General features: G+C 41.1%; 1 protein-coding gene across 10 annotated transcripts in view; it reads right to left on the bottom strand.

Moving 5' to 3' along the window:
• The window catches only part of AFF1 (ALF transcription elongation factor 1), a 188,245-nt gene that overhangs the window by 39,052 nt on the left and 126,781 nt on the right, over positions 1-22,412 (bottom strand). For 8 of the 10 annotated variants that reach the window (XM_057725861.1, XM_057725856.1, XM_057725859.1 and 5 more), the window contains 4 exons: positions 16,805-16,849; positions 12,073-12,159; positions 11,101-11,137; positions 6,958-7,009 (listed from right to left, as the gene is read on the bottom strand). In XM_057725861.1, coding sequence (XP_057581844.1) covers positions 6,958-7,009; positions 11,101-11,137; positions 12,073-12,159; positions 16,805-16,849 — 221 coding nt within the window. The remainder of the gene's footprint in view (positions 1-6,957; positions 7,010-11,100; positions 11,138-12,072; positions 12,160-16,804; positions 16,850-22,412) is intronic. The other 2 variants (XM_057725857.1, XM_057725858.1) reach the window with 2 other exon arrangements.

Genomic DNA, 22,412 nt, shown 5'->3' with positions numbered 1-22,412 from the left:
TTAAACTCCATGGATGAAGTGAAGATTATCTGAGATCAAATAAGGGCATGAGGAAAATCACAAGAGTATAAATGAGGGAAAAGTTGAAGTTAATAAGATCAAATCATTAAGTATGATAAATAAGATACTGGCACAAGATGACACACTGGACAACTAGAAACAAAACCTAGAAAAATTACTGCGAAAAATCATATGTCTATTAAACATTGCTTATTGGTGTTTAATCAAGTTTCTGTGTAATGTTTTTCCTTCTGCATTTACCCTGAGTACTTACTATGTGCCAGGCCCTGCTCTAGACTCTACCCATACAACTCTAAGCAGACAGAAACCCCTGCTCTTGTGCACTCAGAGTCTAGTGGAGGGAGATAAATAACCAAAGTATATTCTTTCTCAATAAGTAAGCAACCTAGGGAGGGGAAATAAGCATAAAAGAGAAAGGATGGATGTGGCTTGTTCTTCTACATTAGGGTAGTCAGGGAAGACTGTACTGATAAGGAGATGACATCCAAGGAGGGACCTGAAAGGAGCAGGGAGCACGATGCAGGAAATGGGGGAGGGTGATTAGGGCACAGAAAACAGAGAAGAGGCCAATGTGGTCAGAAAAGGGGGGGTGGGGCAGGGCATAGGGGAGAAGATGGAGAGGTAGGTTATAGGTTACTGAGCGCCTCAGAGGTCTCCAAGGGGTGGAGACGGACGGGGAGAATGTGAATTCCTGTGCAAGTAGACCACACCTTGCTGCTTCAGGAGCCCAGCATCCCAGAGTGCGCAGAATGTACACAACTGCTTTTAGGGCCAATAAAAACATATCTTATTTGATTTTTCAATCTATGCTTAAATTACTCAGGGATCACTTACTGTAGTAAATTAGCAGTATGATTAAAAATGAGACTTGACTAGACCCTTAAGGACACCCTTAAAACCATGTTTTCCAAATGCAAATAAATACTTCAAAGTAGTCACTTCCAGTAAGAATTACTCCCTGGCGTTTTCAAACGTCTTCAGAGCCTACAGCCCATCAAGCCCCTTTAAAGGTGGCAAGTATTATCTGCCTCCCTCCCATCATTCAGGCTCCAGATCAAATGTCACCTTCTCTGAGAGACCTTTCCTGAGCCTCCCAGAAGTATCAACACCACCCAGAAAAAACTGCTTCCTCAAGCCTGTCTCTATCACATCACCTAGTTTGTATTACATGCCACCCGCATTTAGTTACAAGACATGGAAGACAAGAACTTTGTCTCACTGGCTACTATTTCCCCAAGTACCTACACCAGCACCCGGCACACAGCATGTGTTTAACGATTATGTACTGAATGGATGAATGGAGGCAATTTTTGGAAGTATCTCCAAATCACCTGGCACCAAGCCCAGAGAATAATGTTTATATAATTGGGGTCAAAGCATGTTGAAGAATGATGAGAATGATTTTCCTTATGTAGAACATAAACAAACCCATTTACATTACACTTACCTATTATACAATAGGCACTTGATAAATTTATCTTTCTTGTCCATTTTATTTGACCTTTGCTCTAAGACCAAGTACGGAGTATATGTTATCCTAAAGTGGTGCTCCCAGAGTAGTTCAAGCCATCATTTGAGAGATATATATAGCTCTAAGAGGAATACTTTGAAGATGACTCTCCGGCACCTTAGCAGTATTTTTATAATTATTTAAAATATGCTTCATTTCATAGCCTCACCAGACTACCCCTTCAATATTATGCAACTTTCTAGCATAAATTTGTATACAATAAGTTAAATATTGTCCTGCAAGAGATCCTAAAGTGACTATTTCAAAAGACTACAATTCTACCATGAAAGGAGGTGATTCTGTACTTGGGAGTTTCAGCATTTTCTCAGTATTGACTTAATGTGTCCTAGTAACTATAATTCTGAAATAAGCAGATTTTTCAAACATTGCCCCGAATGACCATTTGTTTGCTTTCACCTAAGCATGAAAATTCTTCAAAATCCAATATTACAAATTCTCATTTCTCCACAGCATGGCTAATAGTAACTATTTAAAAACAAAAAAAATGCAAAAAAAGCTATATTCCTTATTGTCTTTTATTTTACACCTCTACTTTTTCTCTCGAAAACAAACAGAACATTTCCTTCTATATCTAGGTTACTAAAATAATTATGAATACCAGTAACTTTAGATTCACAATCACTTGCTAAGTTGGGAGTGAAAATAAAGTGCATCTTTTTCCAGCAACGCCAGGTATTTGAGAACTGAGAATTATTATTAACAACAAGATCTTGACTTACATTCTGAGAAGCTGAAGTTTTAATGTAGACCTACAAATGTATCACTGACCAGCACAAATGTTTGTTCCTTGTTTTCGGAAGAGCTGAAGAACTGTGAATAAGGGATAGGGGTATAATCTCAAGGACAAATAATTTATAAGTTTTGCTCATCAGGGTGAACTCTGCTACTTCATCCATACATTTATCAGCAAATAGCACTTTAAGTTAGAGCTGTCAATTGAAATAAAGAAAGATCCCAAGGAAGACATCTTCATATAGCACAACCTTTTTTTTAAACTGAAGTATAGTTAATTTATAATGTTGTGTTAATTTCTGCTGTAGAGCAAAATGATTCGGTTACATGTATTTATAGGTTATATAATGTGTGTATATATATACATACACATACACACATTCTTTTTTATATTCTTTTCCATTATGGTTTAATCACAGGATATTGACTATAGGTTCCTGTGTTACACAGTAGGGCCTTGTTATTTATCCATTCTATATATACTAGTATGCATCCAGAACAACTTTAAAAAACAAGACAGAGAGAAGTATAACATTTTAGAAAAGTAAAACATTTTTCTCCTTAGGTCAAATATGATTTAAATGAACTGACACAAGCCATTTCTTCAGACTTCATTCTCGGACATTTTAGCCGACACGTGTCCTGATGTGATGACATTATTTCGCAGTAAACTGATAGAATGGGTCTTCCTTAGTTCTTTAGCAAGATATTTAAAAACCAATAATGCTTTGAGTAAAAGTTGAAAACTCAGCCTCATGTAAAAAAGTATCAGACTTTTCCCAGGCTTTATTAACTTTGCACCATTCCTTCTCAGCCAACTTCCAGGACAATCCCAATCTTCACATCCAAACACTTTCCCTATTTCAAAAGAAACTTTCCAAGTAAGTAATAAAAATTTAAAATCACTATAATTGTTAATTTCTGTCTTTCAGTCTACATAGGTACTGACGATTTCTGAAGCAAAAATAAGAAACATAAAGGAGGGCACCATCTAGCAAGGATGGCAATTTGGGGGTAGGTGAGGGTGGGAGGGAGAAGGAAGTTAGCCACAATAACGCATGCCAACTGCTCTACAGTTTCTAAAACATTAACACATTATCCCTTTTGAGAGGTTGGCAAAAGCACTGACGCTAGGAAACTGTGTCCGACTGTACAGAAAGGGAACTATCCAAAACACGTGAAGGACATAACAGCTACACAGAAAAAGGAAATACTTTGTATTTTGCCCCGAGAACGCCACAGACCTAAGTCGTGGAAGAGGATTCCAAAGCTAGGAGCCCTAAAATCAACATCCCCTTCCCTAAACTTTGGGGCAAATAGCACTGGATTCCTAGCTAATCACTCCCCTGAGGTGCTTGGCAGAAAGAACTCATCATTTGATAAGTACCTAGAGCTTCAACTACAGAGACTAAAAGTAACGGATGCAGCACATTTCTTTCACACCTACATCCTTCTACCACCGGGCTAACACCCACCCGCCTGCCCCCAAGTCTGGACAGATCTAAGAGTTAACACAGACTCTCCACAGTTTACTCTCCAGCGCCAGGCCCCTCTTTTTCCCTTTTACATGTACTACTCTGCTTCTGAAAGGAGGCCCAAGTACTAGTAACTGAAAGAAAAAGCATTAAGACCTAGATTGATTTTTTTAAAACCAAAGTACAAATGACCCTGTAATTAACATTTTCTTTCCTGACATTCAAAGTGCATTAGACGATCACCCTGCCACTCTATGTGCCATTCAAACAGTTTAACTGCTTGTCAAAGAACCCTCACGCTGACACTAGATCAAATTAACCTGCGAACACTGAGAGATTTGTCACGCTAACTCTGAAACAACGATTGCACTCTTACAGATTAATTGGGACACTGCTTTCAACCAGTCTCCATAAAAGTGATTTCTTTTTTTCCCACAGGTACATTTCATGTCTGCACTTATCAATACCGTCAATCCCGCCCCACACAACCCTCAGTATCCACCCAGCCTCAGTATTACTTTCTCTTTTGTATCACTCTTCTCCTCTTCACCTGCACTAGGCCCTACTTTCATCCCTTCTCCAAGTTTATTAGGACCAAACAAATATTCTTTTCTAGGTAATTAAAAAAAATTTTTTTTTTTAAATTTGGTTGCACTGCGCAGCATGCGGGATCTCAGTTCTACAACCAGGGATCGCACCTGGGCCCCAGCAGTGAAAGCATGGAGTCCTAACCACTGGACCGGCAGGGAATTCCCTCTAGGCGATTTTATATATGGTAAATCACAATGTACGAGCATATCTGTTATAAACCTCTGATTTCAGTGATTTAACTCAATCAGGAGAACAACCCATTTCTCTGAGTAGCAAAATTATCATGGAAAATAGTCCGAGTCCCCACCAACTACCCCAAGTCTGAAAGCTGATGAAAATTGGTGTGGAAGGGTGTAGCTTTGCCCTACTCAGGCCTAGATCAGACCCAACTGCCTTTCTTCCTCTACACACTGGCCCAGGGACACAGCCACTTCCTTCCTTTGGTGCCACTGCCTCCACCCACTCTGCTCCTCTGGGAGCGCCTCCTTTCTGTTCTTATTGCCAAGTGGGATGCAAACTCTTCAGCTTCCCTTTCCTCGCTGCTCCCGCCAAAGACAATCAGCTGGGACCTCTTATGGTCTAAACCAGCAGTCCCCAACCTTTTTGGCACCAGGCACTGGTTTCGTGTAAGACAATTTTTCCATGGATGGGGGAGGGGGTGCGGATGGGGTGGCGGTGGCGGGGTGGTTCAAGCGGTAATGCAAGCGATGGGGAGCAGCAGATGAAGCTTCATTTGTTCGCCCACTGCTCACCTCCTGCTGTGCGGCCCGGTTCCTAACAGGCCTCGGACCGGTGCCAGTCTGAGGCCCGGGTGTTGGGGACCCCTGGTCTAAATGGTCTTACCACCAACCATTACAAAGAGCACAAGATGTAAAACCTCAGGGAACCCACAGAACATCCACGCAATTATTATAAGTGTGGCCCTTGGAGCTGTCCTGTCTATTCTCCACCAGCCATCAACTGGCTTAACCAACCACCTCCTCCTCTAAATGTAATCTAAGCTGGTGATTCTAGACTTTCAGAAATTCAGAACTCAGGAGTAAATTTTGTTTTCTTAAACAAAAAGAAAGGGGGAGGGGCTTTCTAGGTGGCGCAGTGGTTAAGAATCCGCCTGCCAATGCAGGGGACACGGGTTCGATCCCTGCTCCAGGAAGATCCCACATGCTGCAGAGCAACTAAGCCCGTGCGCCAAAACTATTGAGCCTGTTCTTTAGAGCCCATGAGCCACAACTATTGAGCCCGTGTGCTGCAACTACTGAAGCCCACGCGCCTAGAGCCCGTGTTCCACAACAAGAGAAGCCACGGCAATGAAGAGCCCGTGCACCACAACGAAGAGTAGCCCCCACTCACCGCAACTAAAGAAAGCCTGCGCACAGCAACAAAGACCCAACACAGTCAATAAAATAAAAAAATAAATAAATAAAATTATTTTAAAAAAGGGGGGAAGAAAAGGCAAAAAAAGAAAAAGGGAAAGAATAACATAGGGTTAGTTTTTTTTCTAGTAAAGGACACAAATAAGCAAAAATTCACCATCAGCCAGAACCACAAATGAAACGTTTTATTACACACACACAAGTCCACCCTTCAAACTATAATAAATTTATCTTTAAAAAAAAATTGTTTTTTTGGGGCCATGCAGCACAGCTTGCAGAATCTTAGTTCCCCAACCAGGGATCGAACCCACGCCCTTCACAGTGAAAGCGTGGAGTCCTAACCACTGGACCACCAGGGAACTCCCAATAAATTTATCTTTGCTGTGGAGAAGTGAAAACAATTGCATCAAGGACCTAGCACTAAGGAACAGTGATTTAACCCAGTTCCATATTCAGTCACGGTGAAGAGATAAAAGAACCTTTTTGCCTCAACTATACAGTTTTACTCAGTCCGCAGCAACACCCCCTCCCAAAATACATGGAACAATTACTATGCCTCAAAAATAGAAGAAAGCTGGAGCTTGAACCTGAATCCTCAGAGACTAGCAACTCCATGTTGGTAACTGACCAAATACTGAGGGAGAAAGGCCTCCTCACTTAGTCCCAGAACTAAGTGAACCACTCACTGCTAGTCATGAAAAGAAAGAAATATTAGTTCATCACCACCAAGAAATGACAAATTGGGTCAAAACGCTGGTTTAAAAATCTTTACTACGTAGTTTCAACTGTTCCAAAAACCCAAAATGTATCTGGACTTACTTGGCCTTAATGAAGAACAGCTGGGCAATAAGACATTCTTTATTAGTTAAAACTAGGCCAAAAAAGTGGCAGAAAGTCTGAAACTGTGCACATCCCCCAAAATTTGTTTCCAAAAGCTAAAGACGGAAATGTATAAAGCTAAAACCTTCTATTTTCCACACTTAATACGTAAATAATGGCTCAAATGCCTTTCTTTTTGAGAAAACCCCTTAGCAAACCCTTAAGGTGCCTAAACCTTCAACAGGAGAACTTAATCCAAATAGAAATGTTGGTCATTTCTTCCCTTCACAATGCAGCAGTGTTTTATGAGTCATTACTTGAAAGCAAGGGGGGAAAACAATCTAAGCAACAGATTTACATGGGAAATTACAATGCTGTATTATAAACTTTTAATAAACAAAAGTATTTTACTTACGATGTTCCCTGCTGAGAATTACTGTGGGTTTTTGAAGCTGTATCATATTGTTCTGCGAGGGAGGGAAAAATGATCAGAGGCGCACAATGACAAATTACGAGATCTTTACTTATAAATGCTGTCTTTTTTTGCGGCTGCCCCCTTTCACCGAAACACTTAGTATACTTAAATTATGTCAACCAGAGTGCTATACACTGCTTATAAAATAACATTTATGTTACGTCTAGAGAGGGGGCTTGTTCAGCACTGGAAAGCCCTTAGCAGAGGGAACACACTTGGAAAGCGCCGCCCGGCAGGCTGACCACTCCGCCACGGGTGGGCGACTCTGCTCGCGGGCATCTGGCGGGGGCTCCCGTGTGGAAGCACCATGACGGGGCTGCCGTCACCCCCACCTGGCCTGATGTCTCGTATCTACCAGGTTTGCTAGCACTCTCTCTTGCCGCCTCTGTCCTTGGCCCCCTGTGCTCCCACCTGTCCCCCCATTATTCGACAGCCCCCATTCATTTATCCAACTGCTGTTTACAAACTGCCTATCAGACACCAAGACGTTCGAGGCCCTTGACCCTGTCCTTGATGAGCGTACAGCTGACCGAGGGACAGCAAACAGGCACAGGTCTCTACAGCCCCAGGCAGTGCCAGATGAGCGCATCAGTCAATCATCCAAGTGAACTCTCCCGGGAATCTAGGGACGAGCCACTCTATTGGTCCTGACGAAAGAAGGCAAATCAGAAAGGAAGCTAAATTAATCGTGTCACAAAGGATGGGTGAGATTTTGACAGAATGACCGCTGACCAGAGGGAGATGAGGGTGGGGAAGGCCTTCAGGCAGAAGAGACCGTGTGAGCGAAGGCATGAACATGGGAGAAGCTGAAATGGTGCAGATCAGGACAGGAGAAGGCTGGGCTGCAGGGTGTGCAGTGGGCAGCATGGGGTACGGGGCGGGGAGCCAGATTTTAGAGGGCTCCACGTGCCACAATGGGATGTTAAAACTTCAGCGGTCAGGCAACGAGACACCACCGAAGCACAACACAGCAATTCCTCAGAAAGATTAACTTGCTGGTGCTACCGGATGTCACCTAAAAAGGAACAGGAAATGTTACGTGTGGAGGCAGCAGACCAGCTCAGCTGTGTTTGTCTAGGCCTGAGATAACATGGACCTGAAGCAGAAGCGGGATGGACATGATGGGTGCCTTTCAGACAGGCGTGAGGAAAGGAGCCACAAATGTCGTGTGGAGACCCCTGAATATCTGCAATTAAACGCTTTATCCTCATGGTGGCAGCAGCTCTCATACGGTATTTGTAAACTGCTTGCCCTTCTGGCTAGCGAGCTAGGGCTGGCACCCCAAATCAGCGGGGCTGAAGTCCACGCACATGTACTCCCACACAGTCATCTTGACCTGGCGCTAAGTTCCACGAGGCTCTGCTAAGCCGTGTTTTCTGCACATGTGGATATAAATACTTGGACGTACAGGTAAAACCCCTCTCTACAGACTCCAAAACCATAAGATAATTTTTCAAGAGATCTGAGTTGTCTTGCTGGGCATACTCTGAAAAATACATGTCACACTCCACTTTTCTGAAAGCTATGTCTGCACACACTCCATTCCCTCTTCATCCAACACACAACCAGACCCCTCCAGGGGCCAACTAGGCCCCCCAAAGGCCACAATCTCACAGAGGTGAAAAGGGTTTCCAGCAGCAGCATAAAAGATCCCAAGGTAAGCATCTGCTGAGCCAAGATCTACAGGAGACCTGACAGGATCTGAAAACTTCTCATCAGAGCAACGAGGAATCAGCCTACACTATTTCACAGGACTGGGGGGCCACCAGCCCTGGCAAAGAAAGTGCTTATCAGTCTGTGTTCAACTATATTTTGCTAAAAGGAGAAATCAGACAGTTTAAAGGATTACAGGGTCTTTCTATATCAGGAGGGAGCAGTCATGAAAGCCGTGAGGAATTCAGTGGAAGGCATATAATCTGCAGGACTGGCAGCCCTAGCAAACGCAGGGGTAGGGGAGAAGCCAGAGGTAAAGGACACGCGGCAATCCTGCCCACAGTTGAGCTGGCGACCCACGTGCAGACCTGTGGCACTTCACCCGTTACCTATCTTTGGACAGGCTGCCAAGATGCTGAGAAAAAAAGATTTCCCAATCTCCCCAATACTGTGCAAGATGATCAGGTTTATTTCTTTGCATCTGAGGGAAATTTATTTATTTACTTTTATTATTATTTTTTGGCCACACCATGTGGCATAATGGGATCTTTGTTCCCAACCAGGGATCGAACCCATAATCCCTGCGGTGGAAGCGCGGGACCTCCAAGGAAGTCCCTGGGGGAAATTCAGTTAGGCGTTATTTGCAAAGTCTTATTTAGTACTTCTAGAGCAGGGGCAGCAAACTTTTTTTTTTTCTAGATCTTTATTGGAGTATAATTGCTTTACACTGTTGTGCCAGTTTCTGCTGTACAACAAAGTGAATCAGCTGTATTTACACATATAGCCCCATATCCCCTCCCTCTTGAGCCTCCCTCCCATACTCCCTATCCCACCGCTATAAGTCATCACCCATCATCAAGTTGATCTCCCTGTGTTATGCAGCAGCTTCCCACTAGCTATCTATTTTACATTTGGTAGTGTATACAAGTCAGTGCTACTCTCTCACTTCGTGCCAACTCCACCCCTCCCACCCCTGTCCTCAAGTCCGTTCTCTACATCTGCGTCTTTATTCTTGCCCTGTCACTGGGTTCATCAGTACCATTTTTTTTAGATTTCATATACATGAGTTAGCATACGGTATTTGTTTTTCTCTTTCTGGCTTACTTCACTCTGTATGACAGACTCTAGGTCCACCTACCTCACTGCAAATAACTCAATTTCATTCCTTTTTTATGGCTGAGTAATATTCCATTGTATATATGTGCCACATCTTCTTTATCCATTCATCTGTTGATGGGCATTTAGGTTACTTCCATGTCCTGGCTATTGTAAACAGTGCTGCAATGAACATTGTGCTACAAGTATCTTTTCGAATTATGGTTTTTTCAGGGTATATGCCCAGTAGTGGGATTACTGGATCATATGGTAGTTCTATTTTTAGTTTTTTAAGGAACCTCCATACTGTTTCCCATAGTGGCTGTACCAATTTACATTTCCATCAACAGGGGCAACTTTTTCTGTAAATGTCTGATAGTAAATATTTTAGACTTTGCATGCTATATACCTTGTGGCATAATGTTAGATGAATGAGCATAACTGTGTCCTAATAAAACCTCCTTTACAAAAAATAGCTATACAACAGATTTGACTCTCAGGCTATATATAGTGTACCTATCCCGAGGAAGGATATTGCATTTCTTGTTTTTCTCATCTTTTTTACTCTCCTCATATCCTTGCAATTTAAACAACAGGATAATCAAGGGAAAAATATAAAGAAGAGTCACCTCTATGGAAGAGCCATGAGCAACCTGCTCCCGACATCCCCCCCACTCACCCTACTTCGGTCTCCCTACCCTTGAAGACTAACACTGCACAACCTGGGCACTCACCATATGTTGATGAACGAAATGACTGCAAATACACCAGTCATTTTTGTAAGGCTTGAAATGCCTTGCATGTAGCTGGGACATAAATAATTTAGTGAACCGAGAGGTTACTGATGAACAGAAAGTCTGGGTTCAGTTGGCTTTCTTCTGTTTCCCCCTGAATTATCAAGTATTTACAATCCATTAAAAGGAACCAAAAAAGAAGTACGTGGCAAATACATATAGAAGGTCTAGACAAGCTGTGCGTTCTCTTCCTTATAAAACTTTCTTTCGTTTAAAATAAACACACAAAATACCCCAATCTATTCTTATACACAATTCCTGGGTCATAATGCTTTTAGAGTCACTCAAGGTATTTATCATATGTCAGGTGATATCAATTTATATGTGTTAGGTACCTTACTAAGACATCTTCATTAACTCTTTGCAATAATCTGGAACTTTACCTAAAGAACAGCTTTATGTTTGCCCTTCCTTCCTATTCTTTAACCACAGGAAAACTTCATCTCTTCTGGAGCGTTTTTCATTTATGTTTTCTATATTAAAAGAGTAAAAACCATGCTCTGTTCTCCAATGCAATAATCAGTTCTACATATTTACTTACTTTGGTTTAGGGTTGCAGAACTGATATGCTGAGAATCCTAGAAAAGAAAAATAAAAACCTCTAGTTAATAAAATATTAAGGTTTATAAATCCAAGGTTGCATCGCTGTTAAATCTAATAAATACTGATAAATCTAATTTTATATAAAATAGGTTTTATTGCTTCTGTTGTTTCCTAAAGTTTATTCTTCCTTTAGTGTCAAGGATTTTTAACACAAAGTACAATATTTTACCTTAAAAATCAATAACAATGAATTATGTTTTTGGGGGGGAAAAAACTTTATTAGAAAATATGTAAAGTACCTAACATGGTAAATTCTGGTTTGGGTAGATAAAACCTCAATGACATCACAGAGAGGAACAGCAATAATATATTATCAATATGCATGTATATCAGGTTGGACTGAACACAGATCTGAAGGTGATATTTCTATATTCTGAAGTGTTATCCAGAAGTACGGGGGCGGGGGTCAGTGTTTTTAATATATTGTTCACAAATACTTTAACAGAAATGTGCAAGTTAGCAGTTTACCTTGCTATTACAACCATCATGAATGTAGCTGGTCGCATTAAACTTTAAGCAAATGTAGGAGGTATGACAAGTGTAAATGTGTATCTGTATGTATCTAAATTCTGAACTTGGAAGTAGACACTCTGCCTCACTTAATTCCCCTGTATCTCCGTTGCCCCTCTTCTAAGGTAAAGATCCTCAAAAATGAAAGAATTTACTGCAAAGTCCTGCATACTTTCATAAGCTACAAAACCCTATACAAATGTAAGATATTCTTACTGACATAACTGGAGAATGAAGCATTTGAAGGCATTAGGAAACACTTCAGTAGCTAAATTAATTGCAATATTCACCTAATCTCCAAAGAGTTCAACAAATAATACTTGATTAATCTGGCACACAGCGATACTTCAGACTTGTCACTGGTGTGGATGCAGTGCCTGCTAGACTTGTAAGGAATTACCTTTGTGGGGAAAGGAAATTTGGAGGGCTCAGCTGTACTAGGCGTGTGTATTGCTGTCAAAGGAGGAGGCCATGAATGGGTCATTTCCTGGAAAGAGATGTGGAATGGGAAGAAAAAGTAAATTATAAATAGAACATTTATTGCTACTTAAGTTAATTTTTTAAACTGAATGTAGAGTGGAGCGATGGTAAATGAAAAGTGAAATCTTAAAAGTTATTTCATTTACTTTTTTTAAAAAAAACTCTTATTTGGTGGGCTATGTTCAAAAGCTGAAGCTCTCCAACAAACAAAACTGAAAAGAAATCAGTTCGAAGAAGAAAAACAAGAGCATAGAACATGAACGGTCTTAACACTCTGAACAGCATGAAGCTTAAAAACAGTAGTAGGTATTACCAGAGCTTATGTAACTATGAAAACTCAGTCCTGTCTCAATGCTTTCTTTCTCCCTCAGCTTCTTTATTGCATTTCCTGGAATTATTTAAGTTCAAAGGAAGAAGAACTTTCCTGTTTGACTTAAGCAAACAAGTAATTCAGGTCACTGGTTCCACTTGGGAGAGTTCTAATGGATTTGACCCTTCCCTGATACACACTATTAGTAGGTAAGAACTTTTGTGGAGAAGGCCTTAAAAAGTGACCATCCCTTTTCATTAACACAGAAGTTTCATTTCTATTCACTGTCTTCATGGAAGCAAGATTTCTATATCTCACAAATTAATATATTTATCTTGACATGAGTTCTTCTTTTCTAAGCATGTTCACTTGCTAAAAAAACAAGTGGAAAACAAAATGTCGGATTAAAGGTGTCTAATCGTAAATGTGTGCACGCACGCACTTTGAGAGCTAAAAGGTCACTGGAGATTAACTCCAGCTCCTTACTTTTACAGCTGAGAAAAACGAGGTCTAAAAGGACAGCATCAGTCCCCCAGGAAGCCGATGGCTGAGAACACATGGAATGGCCCCTTTGCATTCGAGACTAAAAGATGTCCACCCCAATGTGTATCAGACCTGCCAGGCTTAAAGACTGACAGGCAACTCTCCACCAGCACACCGGAGCCCCCACATCATGCTGTGCAACATGTACAACACACTGTGCTTTTTTCCAAGTGCTGACCGACCTCTCCACCACTACAGAAATGCCATCTGATCCTTGCAACAACTGGAGATGGAGCTGGGGCAAGTATCCCCATTCTCCACCTCTGCGCACATCTTCCCCGCTCACCTCTGCAGCCGCCCTCCAGGTTGCAAAACCCTAGAACGCACATAAATGAGCTGGCACAGTGACAAGGAAAGTAACCGAAGCTTGCTTGAGTCATTTTTGTTAAAGGTGATATTATGCCCTTACTTACTTTAACCATCTTTTGTTCGGTACCAAAGAGGAATTCTATACTAAAATATAATGAAAGAGTAGCAGCTGTGGAGCCAGAGACCCAGACTGGATCTTAGCAGTGACCCTGCTGGTCAGGTCAGCCTGAGACGTTTGAGCTCTCTGAGCCTCAGTTCTCAGGAAGAGGTGGACGAAGACCACTTATTTTTCAAAGTATAAAGTGCTAGAATACATGGTCAGAGAAAGCACTTACTAAATTATAAGCTTAGTTTTTAAAGAATCTTAATACTGCACCAAAGAGTTTCCTGCTGTTTTATGTATTTGACTGTACTCTAAAGTATGGGACCACGAGAACGTTACAATGGAAAAACTTGTAATAATTGAGATGTTTGAAAGTATCATCCTTCTTTCTTCCACGAATGTCTTTAAAATCCCAATGGTGTCTATGATTTTTAGTCACCAGTGATTCCCAGGAAACATCCATTGTACTCTCAATGCCTAAGGCTGCCCCGGCTATTAAATTAGGCAGTTGGAAAGTGCATAAACTCTTTCAGGCTCTAAGTGGTTTGCTGGTAGTGTGAAAGAATTTATATACTTCCCTAAATGCTTAGCTTACTAGAGGAAGTTGGGCCTTAGGAGAATTGGGGCCATAAGGAGAGGAGGCTGCCCAGAATCACAGGGCGTGAATCCGCTCCCTGCTTTAACACTGACTTATCACATGAATGGGGGTAAATCACCCAGCACCTGCTTCACTCCTGGCCCTCCAGGTGCCACCGCTGCTACCTCCTCCCCACTTCCCACCCTGCTCACGTGGCTCTAGACACACCGTCCAGTTCTCGCTGTTCCTCTAATACACCAACCTGTTTCCACGTCAAGGCTTCAGCACTCTTTCCTCTGCCTTTTCCTCCGTTCATTTGCCTACTATATGACTCACGGCACGTATCAACATTTGACATTTTATTATATCTTTATCTTCCCCACTAAGATCTCCACAAGAGTAAGGACTCATTCACATGGCATATCAGTGGCTAGAAAAGTATGTGCACCTTCACAGATATTTGTCGAATAAATGAAGGAATGAACAAATAATGGTGCTACCACTCATTATCTCAGTGCAACATTCCAGTGACACTGGTACAATGTCTACAAGCACTGCATTAACGTCCCCAAAAGGCTGTCCAGGCTGTAGAAAACCTGAGCTGTTTCCATACACCCACTGAGGGCACCGTCCCCATCTAGACCCTTGTGCATGACCAGTTCCTGGTAGCTGGTATATCTACCTGCTACCGTCTTACCCTGCCAGTCTGCACGAGTCACAGGCCACTGCGGGCCCTTCAGTAAAACATTGCCACTCTTAATATTTCCACCAGAGAACCAGACGATATCGTCTATGGTTGATTCTCTCCACTAGGGAACTATTTACTGTTTCTATCGCCCATCAGAAAGATCTGTGTTAGAATTTCTGGCAATCTTCATAAATTACTGGTAGGAGATAAGAACAGGAACCACGAGGCAGAGGGAAGCATCTGGAGCAGCATCAGAGAGTGAGATCGGACCCTAGAGTCACCTACTATATACCTGCCCAGGGCCTTCATCTTACCCGTGAGGAACCTGAAGTCCAGGGAGTACACGCGACTTAACGGAGGCCCCAGCAGGGGAGGAGAGAAGGGGACAGACTCTAAGTCTCCACAAGGCAGAGGCCCACGCCCCTCTTCAGGCCAGGACATCCTGCGATCTACTTGCTCTGTTTATGATTTCCAAATGAACACACTCACCTGTGGCTCGCATGAACCATCTACTTTCAAGCATTTCCAGGTAAGCAAGAACTCATGAAAGTGATGTTGGCTGAGAGGGGAGGGAGGACAGATGAGTTCATTAAATTAAAAACGCCTGCCTGATGCTCTAATACCACCACCTTACATAGAGGACTCGACAAGCCGTATATTAACACACATCAAAACATAAGAGAAGCATTTGACACGTGCAGGAGACAACCAATATATATTGCTGCGTTTACTTAGGAAATAAGTAAATTATTTTATAACTAAGTCATTTGCAGCAGTCATTTTTATGACGCATCTTACCAAAGAATTTCAGAAATACCAAAAGGAGAGGATAAAACAAAAACTTGATCAAGATAACTTATTGTTAACTTACTTGCTGGTTGGCAAAGATTTCTCATTTTCAGCAGTACATAGTATGTTTCCTTAGAGGTATTTCTTTCTTAGAAAATTCTAACTACAAAAGTAGGGGACCAAAGACAGTAAAACCAAAATAATGGAACTGTTTTCCAAACATCTGGCTAGATACCACTTTTGTCAAAAATTGCACAAATGAAAAGGTAACCAATATACTTTATTACTGGTTTCAGCACCACCTCACTTAATACTTTGCAATGGAAACTTAAAGGAAAAAATTGGGCAAGCATGTATTTTGAGGAAAAAAGTGTGTAGTAGGGATAAAAATTAATAGGTAAATGTGTCATCTCTCTCCTACTTTCCCCCTCCCCCCCCAAAAAAAATCAGAAACCTTATAGTAAAAGATAAAGACTATCATTAAAAGTGACATGAAAGAAAATTAAAAGCCATAGAGGAGGAATGAGAAATAAACAAACAAAACTCTCAGTTATTACAATTAGTGTATCTGAGCATTAAATTTAGCTCTAGATTTCCTGGAAATTAAAGCCAAAATGGGACACATAACAGTTTATATAATTCTTCTCTGATAAAAAGAAAGCATGCCGGTTCATGAAGAGAACTTATTTTTTTCCTGGAACTGAATTCTAGAAGGAATTTGTCATCCTTGTGCAAGGAAAATCGAACAAATGGATAATGGATTCAATGATGTATCTGTAGAAGCAGCACAAATGTTCCTGGCATTGTCTCAATCAGCAAGAGCAAAAAATAACCCTTTCAAGGTAGGTCTGAAGATATCCATTTACTTTCTACTGTTTTTCTCTTTATCCCTTTAAAAATTCATGGTCTCATCGAAAATGAGGCCAAACATATGAGATGTCACCTATAAAACACCAAGAGGTGAAAACCAAGCACTACTTAACCTCTGGTACCTCCTGTTGCAGCAACACAAGGAGTCTCCTCTCTGGGAGGTGAGCAATTCTCCTGGGTTTTAAAGGACAACCAGAAAAGCTTGAGAGAAATGTCATAAAACTCTGGTCCAAATGCCTTGCAGTTGGTAGACTTGATTTCAGTTAAAATCTGTCAGAGAGTTCAAAAATGTCCTAAGACTTCCTTTGTTATTATTCTGGTTTATTTTGCTTTGGGAGGTATGAGAGGAGAAACTGTTTAAAGGAGTTTAGAATGGCAACTGTTCATTAAAGTCAAAGAAAATGAATATATGTCTGCTTACTTAAGTATTTCTTCAAGCGAGAAACAGTAACAATAAACTCACCTTCAGAATCTCCTCAACACAATGGGCTTCATTGGAGTAGGTCTGCTGAAAGGGAAAAGCAAGAAAAAGATTAGTACACAAACAAAAAACAACTAGACAGTTGATTGAACTTGGTGTACCCCCCAAAAAATAATAAATAAATAAAAATTAAAAAAAAAAAACCAACAACTAGAGTGCTGGTATTAGTAGATGCTGGCATTAATTAATACAGCAACACTCTTCTACGTAGAATCACCTCAGGGCCCACCTTTTACTAGCTAAATATGGAAAACTTCACATTCTGGATGGAAACAAAACCAAAGAGATTAATCTGACCTAATTGTGGAGGAAAGGTTTCTGCTGGAGACAATGACAGACGAATTATAACCTTGAGGTCAAAAGCTTCTAATGAAAAATGTGCATATTAAAGAAAATTAGTACATTAGTAAATCTAGGGGAATAACAGATACAACAAAGGCAGAAAGAGAAAACCGGTGTTAGCTGGCTGCTTCATAGCAACATCTGTCCAGTGAGCCAAGTTACATGAACACAAAGATGGAGATCATTCGAGATCATTCTGAACATCTTGCTGAGCCCACAGGAAGGAGGCCAGCAACCAACCAAGGATAGATTTTCATGCTAATATTATGGTAATATTCTAAAATATTAGAAATTTTACCTGCCAAAAATTCATTTTTTTTCCATGTATTTTATTTTATTTTATTTTTTATTATTTTTTTGGGGGTACACCAAGTTCAATCATCTGTTTTTATACACATATCCCCAAAAATTCATTTTAAAGTTGAATGTCTCTAGCCTTCCTTGAAGTCTGCATTTCCATCTTATCTACGCACACATGCACGTGTGCACACACACACGTACGCACAAACACATACAAACACACACAAAATATTTCTCCAGAGACAGACCCTAGGGAGAGAGATTACCTAGCGTTTTGGAGGAAAGCTCCTCTTGCTTATCCCCAGCTAAACAGATGACAGCTGCTGTTGCTAGTTACCACAACCCCAGTGTCTAGGAAATGTCATTTTACAGTCTTTATATTTTTAAGTGCAAAGAAAATGGAAAAGTAAAAATAAAAATTTTTTTTCAATCACTTTCCCTTAACTAGAGATAATGGAACAAATCTGCTGACTTCATGGTTTTTAATGGAGTATCAACTTTCGCTCTGTGGCATTCATGAGCCAAGTGCCCTGGGCAACTCCTATACAACACACACCCCTCCCGTTACTGCCCCTGCTGTGCAGAAAGCACTGCTCTTCCCGGTCAGTTGGTCCAATGCTTGCCTCACAGCCAGAGTGTACAGATGGAAAAGGGTTCTTTTTAGGGCTCGCGTTTCTAATTTGAGTGTAATTTAATACAGCATTGGTTGCTCATTCCTCATCTAGGGTTTATTAATCCACCATTTCTCTCATTCCTGTTTAAGGAAAAAGGGAAAGAACATACAGCATTCACACGGTCCTGGAATTGAATCTAACGGACACGTCAAAATTCAAAAACCTGACCTGCCTAGGTTCGGTTTTAAAACATGTAAATTTCATGGAGATGATCTTATGGAAATGTTTGTAGTTTGCTATTTTTGAGGTAGGGTCTAGAAGTTAGGAGATATAACCAAAGAATCAAGGGTACCCCCTTTCTCTGCTGGCCCTATCGGACTGGCCCTCAGGCATTATCCATGTCAACAACAGGACCTACTTTTTGTTTTTCAAGACTATTAAGGAATGCCTAAAAACTGAAGCAAATATTATAGCACAAATGTCAGAAACAGATGAATGCTGTTTTGACCTGAGGGTAAGATGTAATTATATCCTATGGTTTTAATTTTTCACATGTGTCATTAGGAACAACAATTAGGAGCTGAAAATGAATCAACAGAACAGAGCATATGACTACTGACTTTGGTTAAACAGTCCCTTCATCCTATGTGCTGCTTGAATGAGAATGAGAATCCAATTAAAATATCTGGCAGTCAAGGGGGATGGGGATGGAGCTGGGAGAGGGATGGAGTGGGAGGCTGGGGCTACCAGATGTAAGCTTTTATATATAGAATGGATAAACAACAAGGTCCCACTGTTACAGCACACAGAACAATATTCAATATCCAACGATAAACCATTAGGGAAAAGACTATGAAAAAAAGAGTGTATATATAGGTATAACTGAATCACTTTGTTGTACAGCAGAATTAACCAGCATTGTAAATGAACATACTTCAATTTTTTAAAATACTGATAAAAAAAATTCCAGCAATCAATGAAATCGTGAAGCACAGTTGGAACGAGGACAAAAAAGATTTGCTCACTGCTTCCAAGAGAATGGGGTCAGGAAGCTACAACTGCAGGACATTAAAAGACTTGTTGATCTTCATTACTACTCAGGCTGTCAACCCTCAGCCAAGATGTTTCATGTCACTAAAAGATTCATTTTTTTTCCCTAAAATTTTATTACACGAGATGAACCAGGACTGAAGAAATTTTTTCCATAGCTTATTGTTTACTGGTAACAGGGTAAGATAAATACTGCTAAACAGTCACCATTTAACCTGTTTAAAATTCTAACTAAAGTCTAAGGCTCAAGCATTAATTGGTTAATGTACTGTGAATTTTCATATCAGGTCCACTATATAAGTGGGGGTTTTTCAAGGGGGTGCCAGAATTCCATTCCAAATACACGAGGATCTATCATATTTAAAGATCTCCAAGCAACACTATTTATAATGGCAAATAACTGGAAATGATCACATGCCCAACAGTAGGAGTCTAGCTAAAGATCTCCACAGTGCACCCATACAGCAGTATGTTACACACAGAATATATATATACATAAAATAATGTAAATACATGTGCTCGCATGGAAAGATGCTCAAGATATTTTCAACTTTTTCTTTAGAGAGAATTTCATACTTACAGAAAATAACAATGGTAAAAGAAATTCCCACAAACCCTTCACTCAGATTCCCCAAATGTTGGCATTCTACCACAATTTGCTTTCTATTTTTCTCTCCCCACCCTCCACCCATACATCTACACTGAGCCATTCAAGGGTAAGTTAAGGATTTCCTAGGTGGTGGAGTAGTTAAGAATGCGCCTGCCAATGCAGGGGACATGGGTTCAAGCCCTGCTTTGGGAAGATTCCACATGCTGCGGAGCAACTAAGCCCGTGCACCACAACTATTGAGCCCGAGTGCCGCAACTGTTGAAGCCCACGCACCTAGAGCCCGAGCTCTACAACAAGAGAAGCCACTACAATGAGGAGCCCGCGCACCACAATGAAGAGTAGCCCCCATTCGCAGCAACTAGAGAAAGCCTGTGTGTAGCAACGAAGACCCAATGCAGCCAATAAATAAATAAAATAAATTTAAAAAAAAAAGAGTAAGTTAGAGAGTTAGAGTTAATGCCCTTTTGACCTCTGAATACTTCTGTGTATACCAAGGTATGCTTTAGAGCTTTATTTAAAAGAGGGGAGGTTACAAGATAGTCTGTATAGGATGAGCCCATCCTGAGATTCATATCTCCACTCTTCGCTGACCCAAATTAGAGACTCAGAGTACAGTAGGTATTTCAGCTGTGTTTGCAGAGAAAAATCCGTAAGGAGAGACTGACTTGTTTTAAAAAGTACAACTTGGCACCTCCAAGTCTGCCACTGGAAGGAGACTTTCCAAAAAGGGAGGGGTAGTTCAACAAACCATTATGGCTTAATCCCCTTCCTTAAAATCCACTTTCCCCACAGGGTCTCCAGCTGAGTAATGCCACCCCTACTCAGAGAAGCCAGGCTCTCCCTTTAACACGGTGGCCAAAGAGTAAATAATCAGTCTCTCTGAAGCACAGCCAAGGGATCTTTAGGTAAGACTTCCTCAAAGAACAAGAGATGATTAAAAAGCAGCAACAGCAACAATCTGTGCTAATTGCATGAATGCAGAAGCTCTAGTTTGCAGGTCCTTCCCTGTCTAGCTCACCTTCAGTGGTGGAGACACTGACTTTAGACACACAACCACAAATCACACTGTGGTCTCCGATCCTCAACATCTAGGTTCCTAGAGGAGACCAGCTCGGCTACCTCACATATCCGGTGTCCTATATATAGACAGACCTCCCAGCAGAGCCCTCACTTCCCCATGGGGTATGGCCTTAACACAGGAACCATAATCCTATTCAATTAAAAAAAAAAAAAAAGTAGCTACTTATTGAATACATATTGTACTTGATATTGCATTAAACTCTTTTCATACTATTATTTTCTCTATTTGATACCATCTACTATAAAATGTACCATCATTAGCTTACCAGGGGAAAAGCTACAGCACTAAAGGTACTCATCAACTGCTGATACATCCCTTATTACAAACACTGAAAAATGAAATAAAAATCTGAGGGAACTCTGTATAATGCCCCATTTCATTTTCACATCAATTTTTGTGGTATAACCCCAGTTTTTAAAATGAAGACTGAATTCTAAAGAAATTACAGTTACATGCCTAAGGTCACACAACGATCTCAAGTGACTGAGTCTGACTTCCTGATATTGCTACACTACTTTTCCAAAAACCTCAACTTCAGGTAAGAGACAAATATATAGTATCTAAGGAGGGGATATGATCCCAGTTGTCGTATGCATGACCAAACCATTTTTCAAAGAGTGCCGTCTTCCTTGTGTTTGTGCGAAGAAGCTGGTATTCAGACTTAAGTGCCTATTACTACTGTGGGTACTTCAGACCAGAAAAGGCAGCAGTGCTGGCCTCGGTCTGATTTCTCACTCCCCTTGGAACGACATTGTGTAACCCAAAGGAAATGCACTGATACCAAAATAAAATATGTCAGTAAACATCTTCTAAGCATGACAGTTTGTTTTAATAAGCTAAAAAGAGCCGGACGGAAGAAACATGCCTCACCGCTGAGACCAGGAGGCTCTGGCAATACTGTGTTTTAAGTCTCTCAAGTTTCAACAGAGCAGCACTTTTTTAACAATGCTGTTCTCAAAAAGGCTTAGTTATCACTAACCAGAACTGCAGGGAGCACAAGGCGGCGTGCTGACGAAGGAAGCCAAAAGCTCTTGGATGCTAGCGCTGGCTCTGCTGAGGACTGGTTCATGCACTGCTGGCTGAGAGTCCACTTCTCTGCTACCATCTCTTCATGGCAACAAAGGGATAATATTACCAACCCGAACCGCTTCACAGGATGGGTATGAAGGGCAAATGTGAAACTTTAAAAACTATCAGGAGGCACTGATATGTGAAATAAATACACGGGGCCAACATTATCAAGGCAGTCTTCACGGGTGTAACAGCTTCTAAAGAAACCCCAATAGGTTCTCTATCAGTTTATGTTTTAAAAGATTAAACAAAAGCTTGTGCTATTTTTCTGCAAATATATGTCACCTTTTGGACTATGGTTCAGACTACAGTACCTACTTGCTGCTCACCTATCCCAAACTAACTAGATAAGCCACACTCTTTCTGTCCCCGCCTGGAACCCGTCTCCCTCTCCCACCTCTGTCGGGGTAACTCCTACTCAGACTCTGAGCTGCAGATTAAAAACCATCTTTTGGGAAACATTTCTTGATTACCTCACTCCCAAAACTGTGCATGTGCTCCCATGGCTGTCTGTACTTTCCC

Source organism: Hippopotamus amphibius, chromosome 3 (assembly GCF_030028045.1).
Source record: "Hippopotamus amphibius kiboko isolate mHipAmp2 chromosome 3, mHipAmp2.hap2, whole genome shotgun sequence".
NCBI lineage: Eukaryota > Metazoa > Chordata > Mammalia > Artiodactyla > Hippopotamidae > Hippopotamus > Hippopotamus amphibius.
This window is presented reverse-complemented; position numbering and strand designations above follow the sequence as displayed.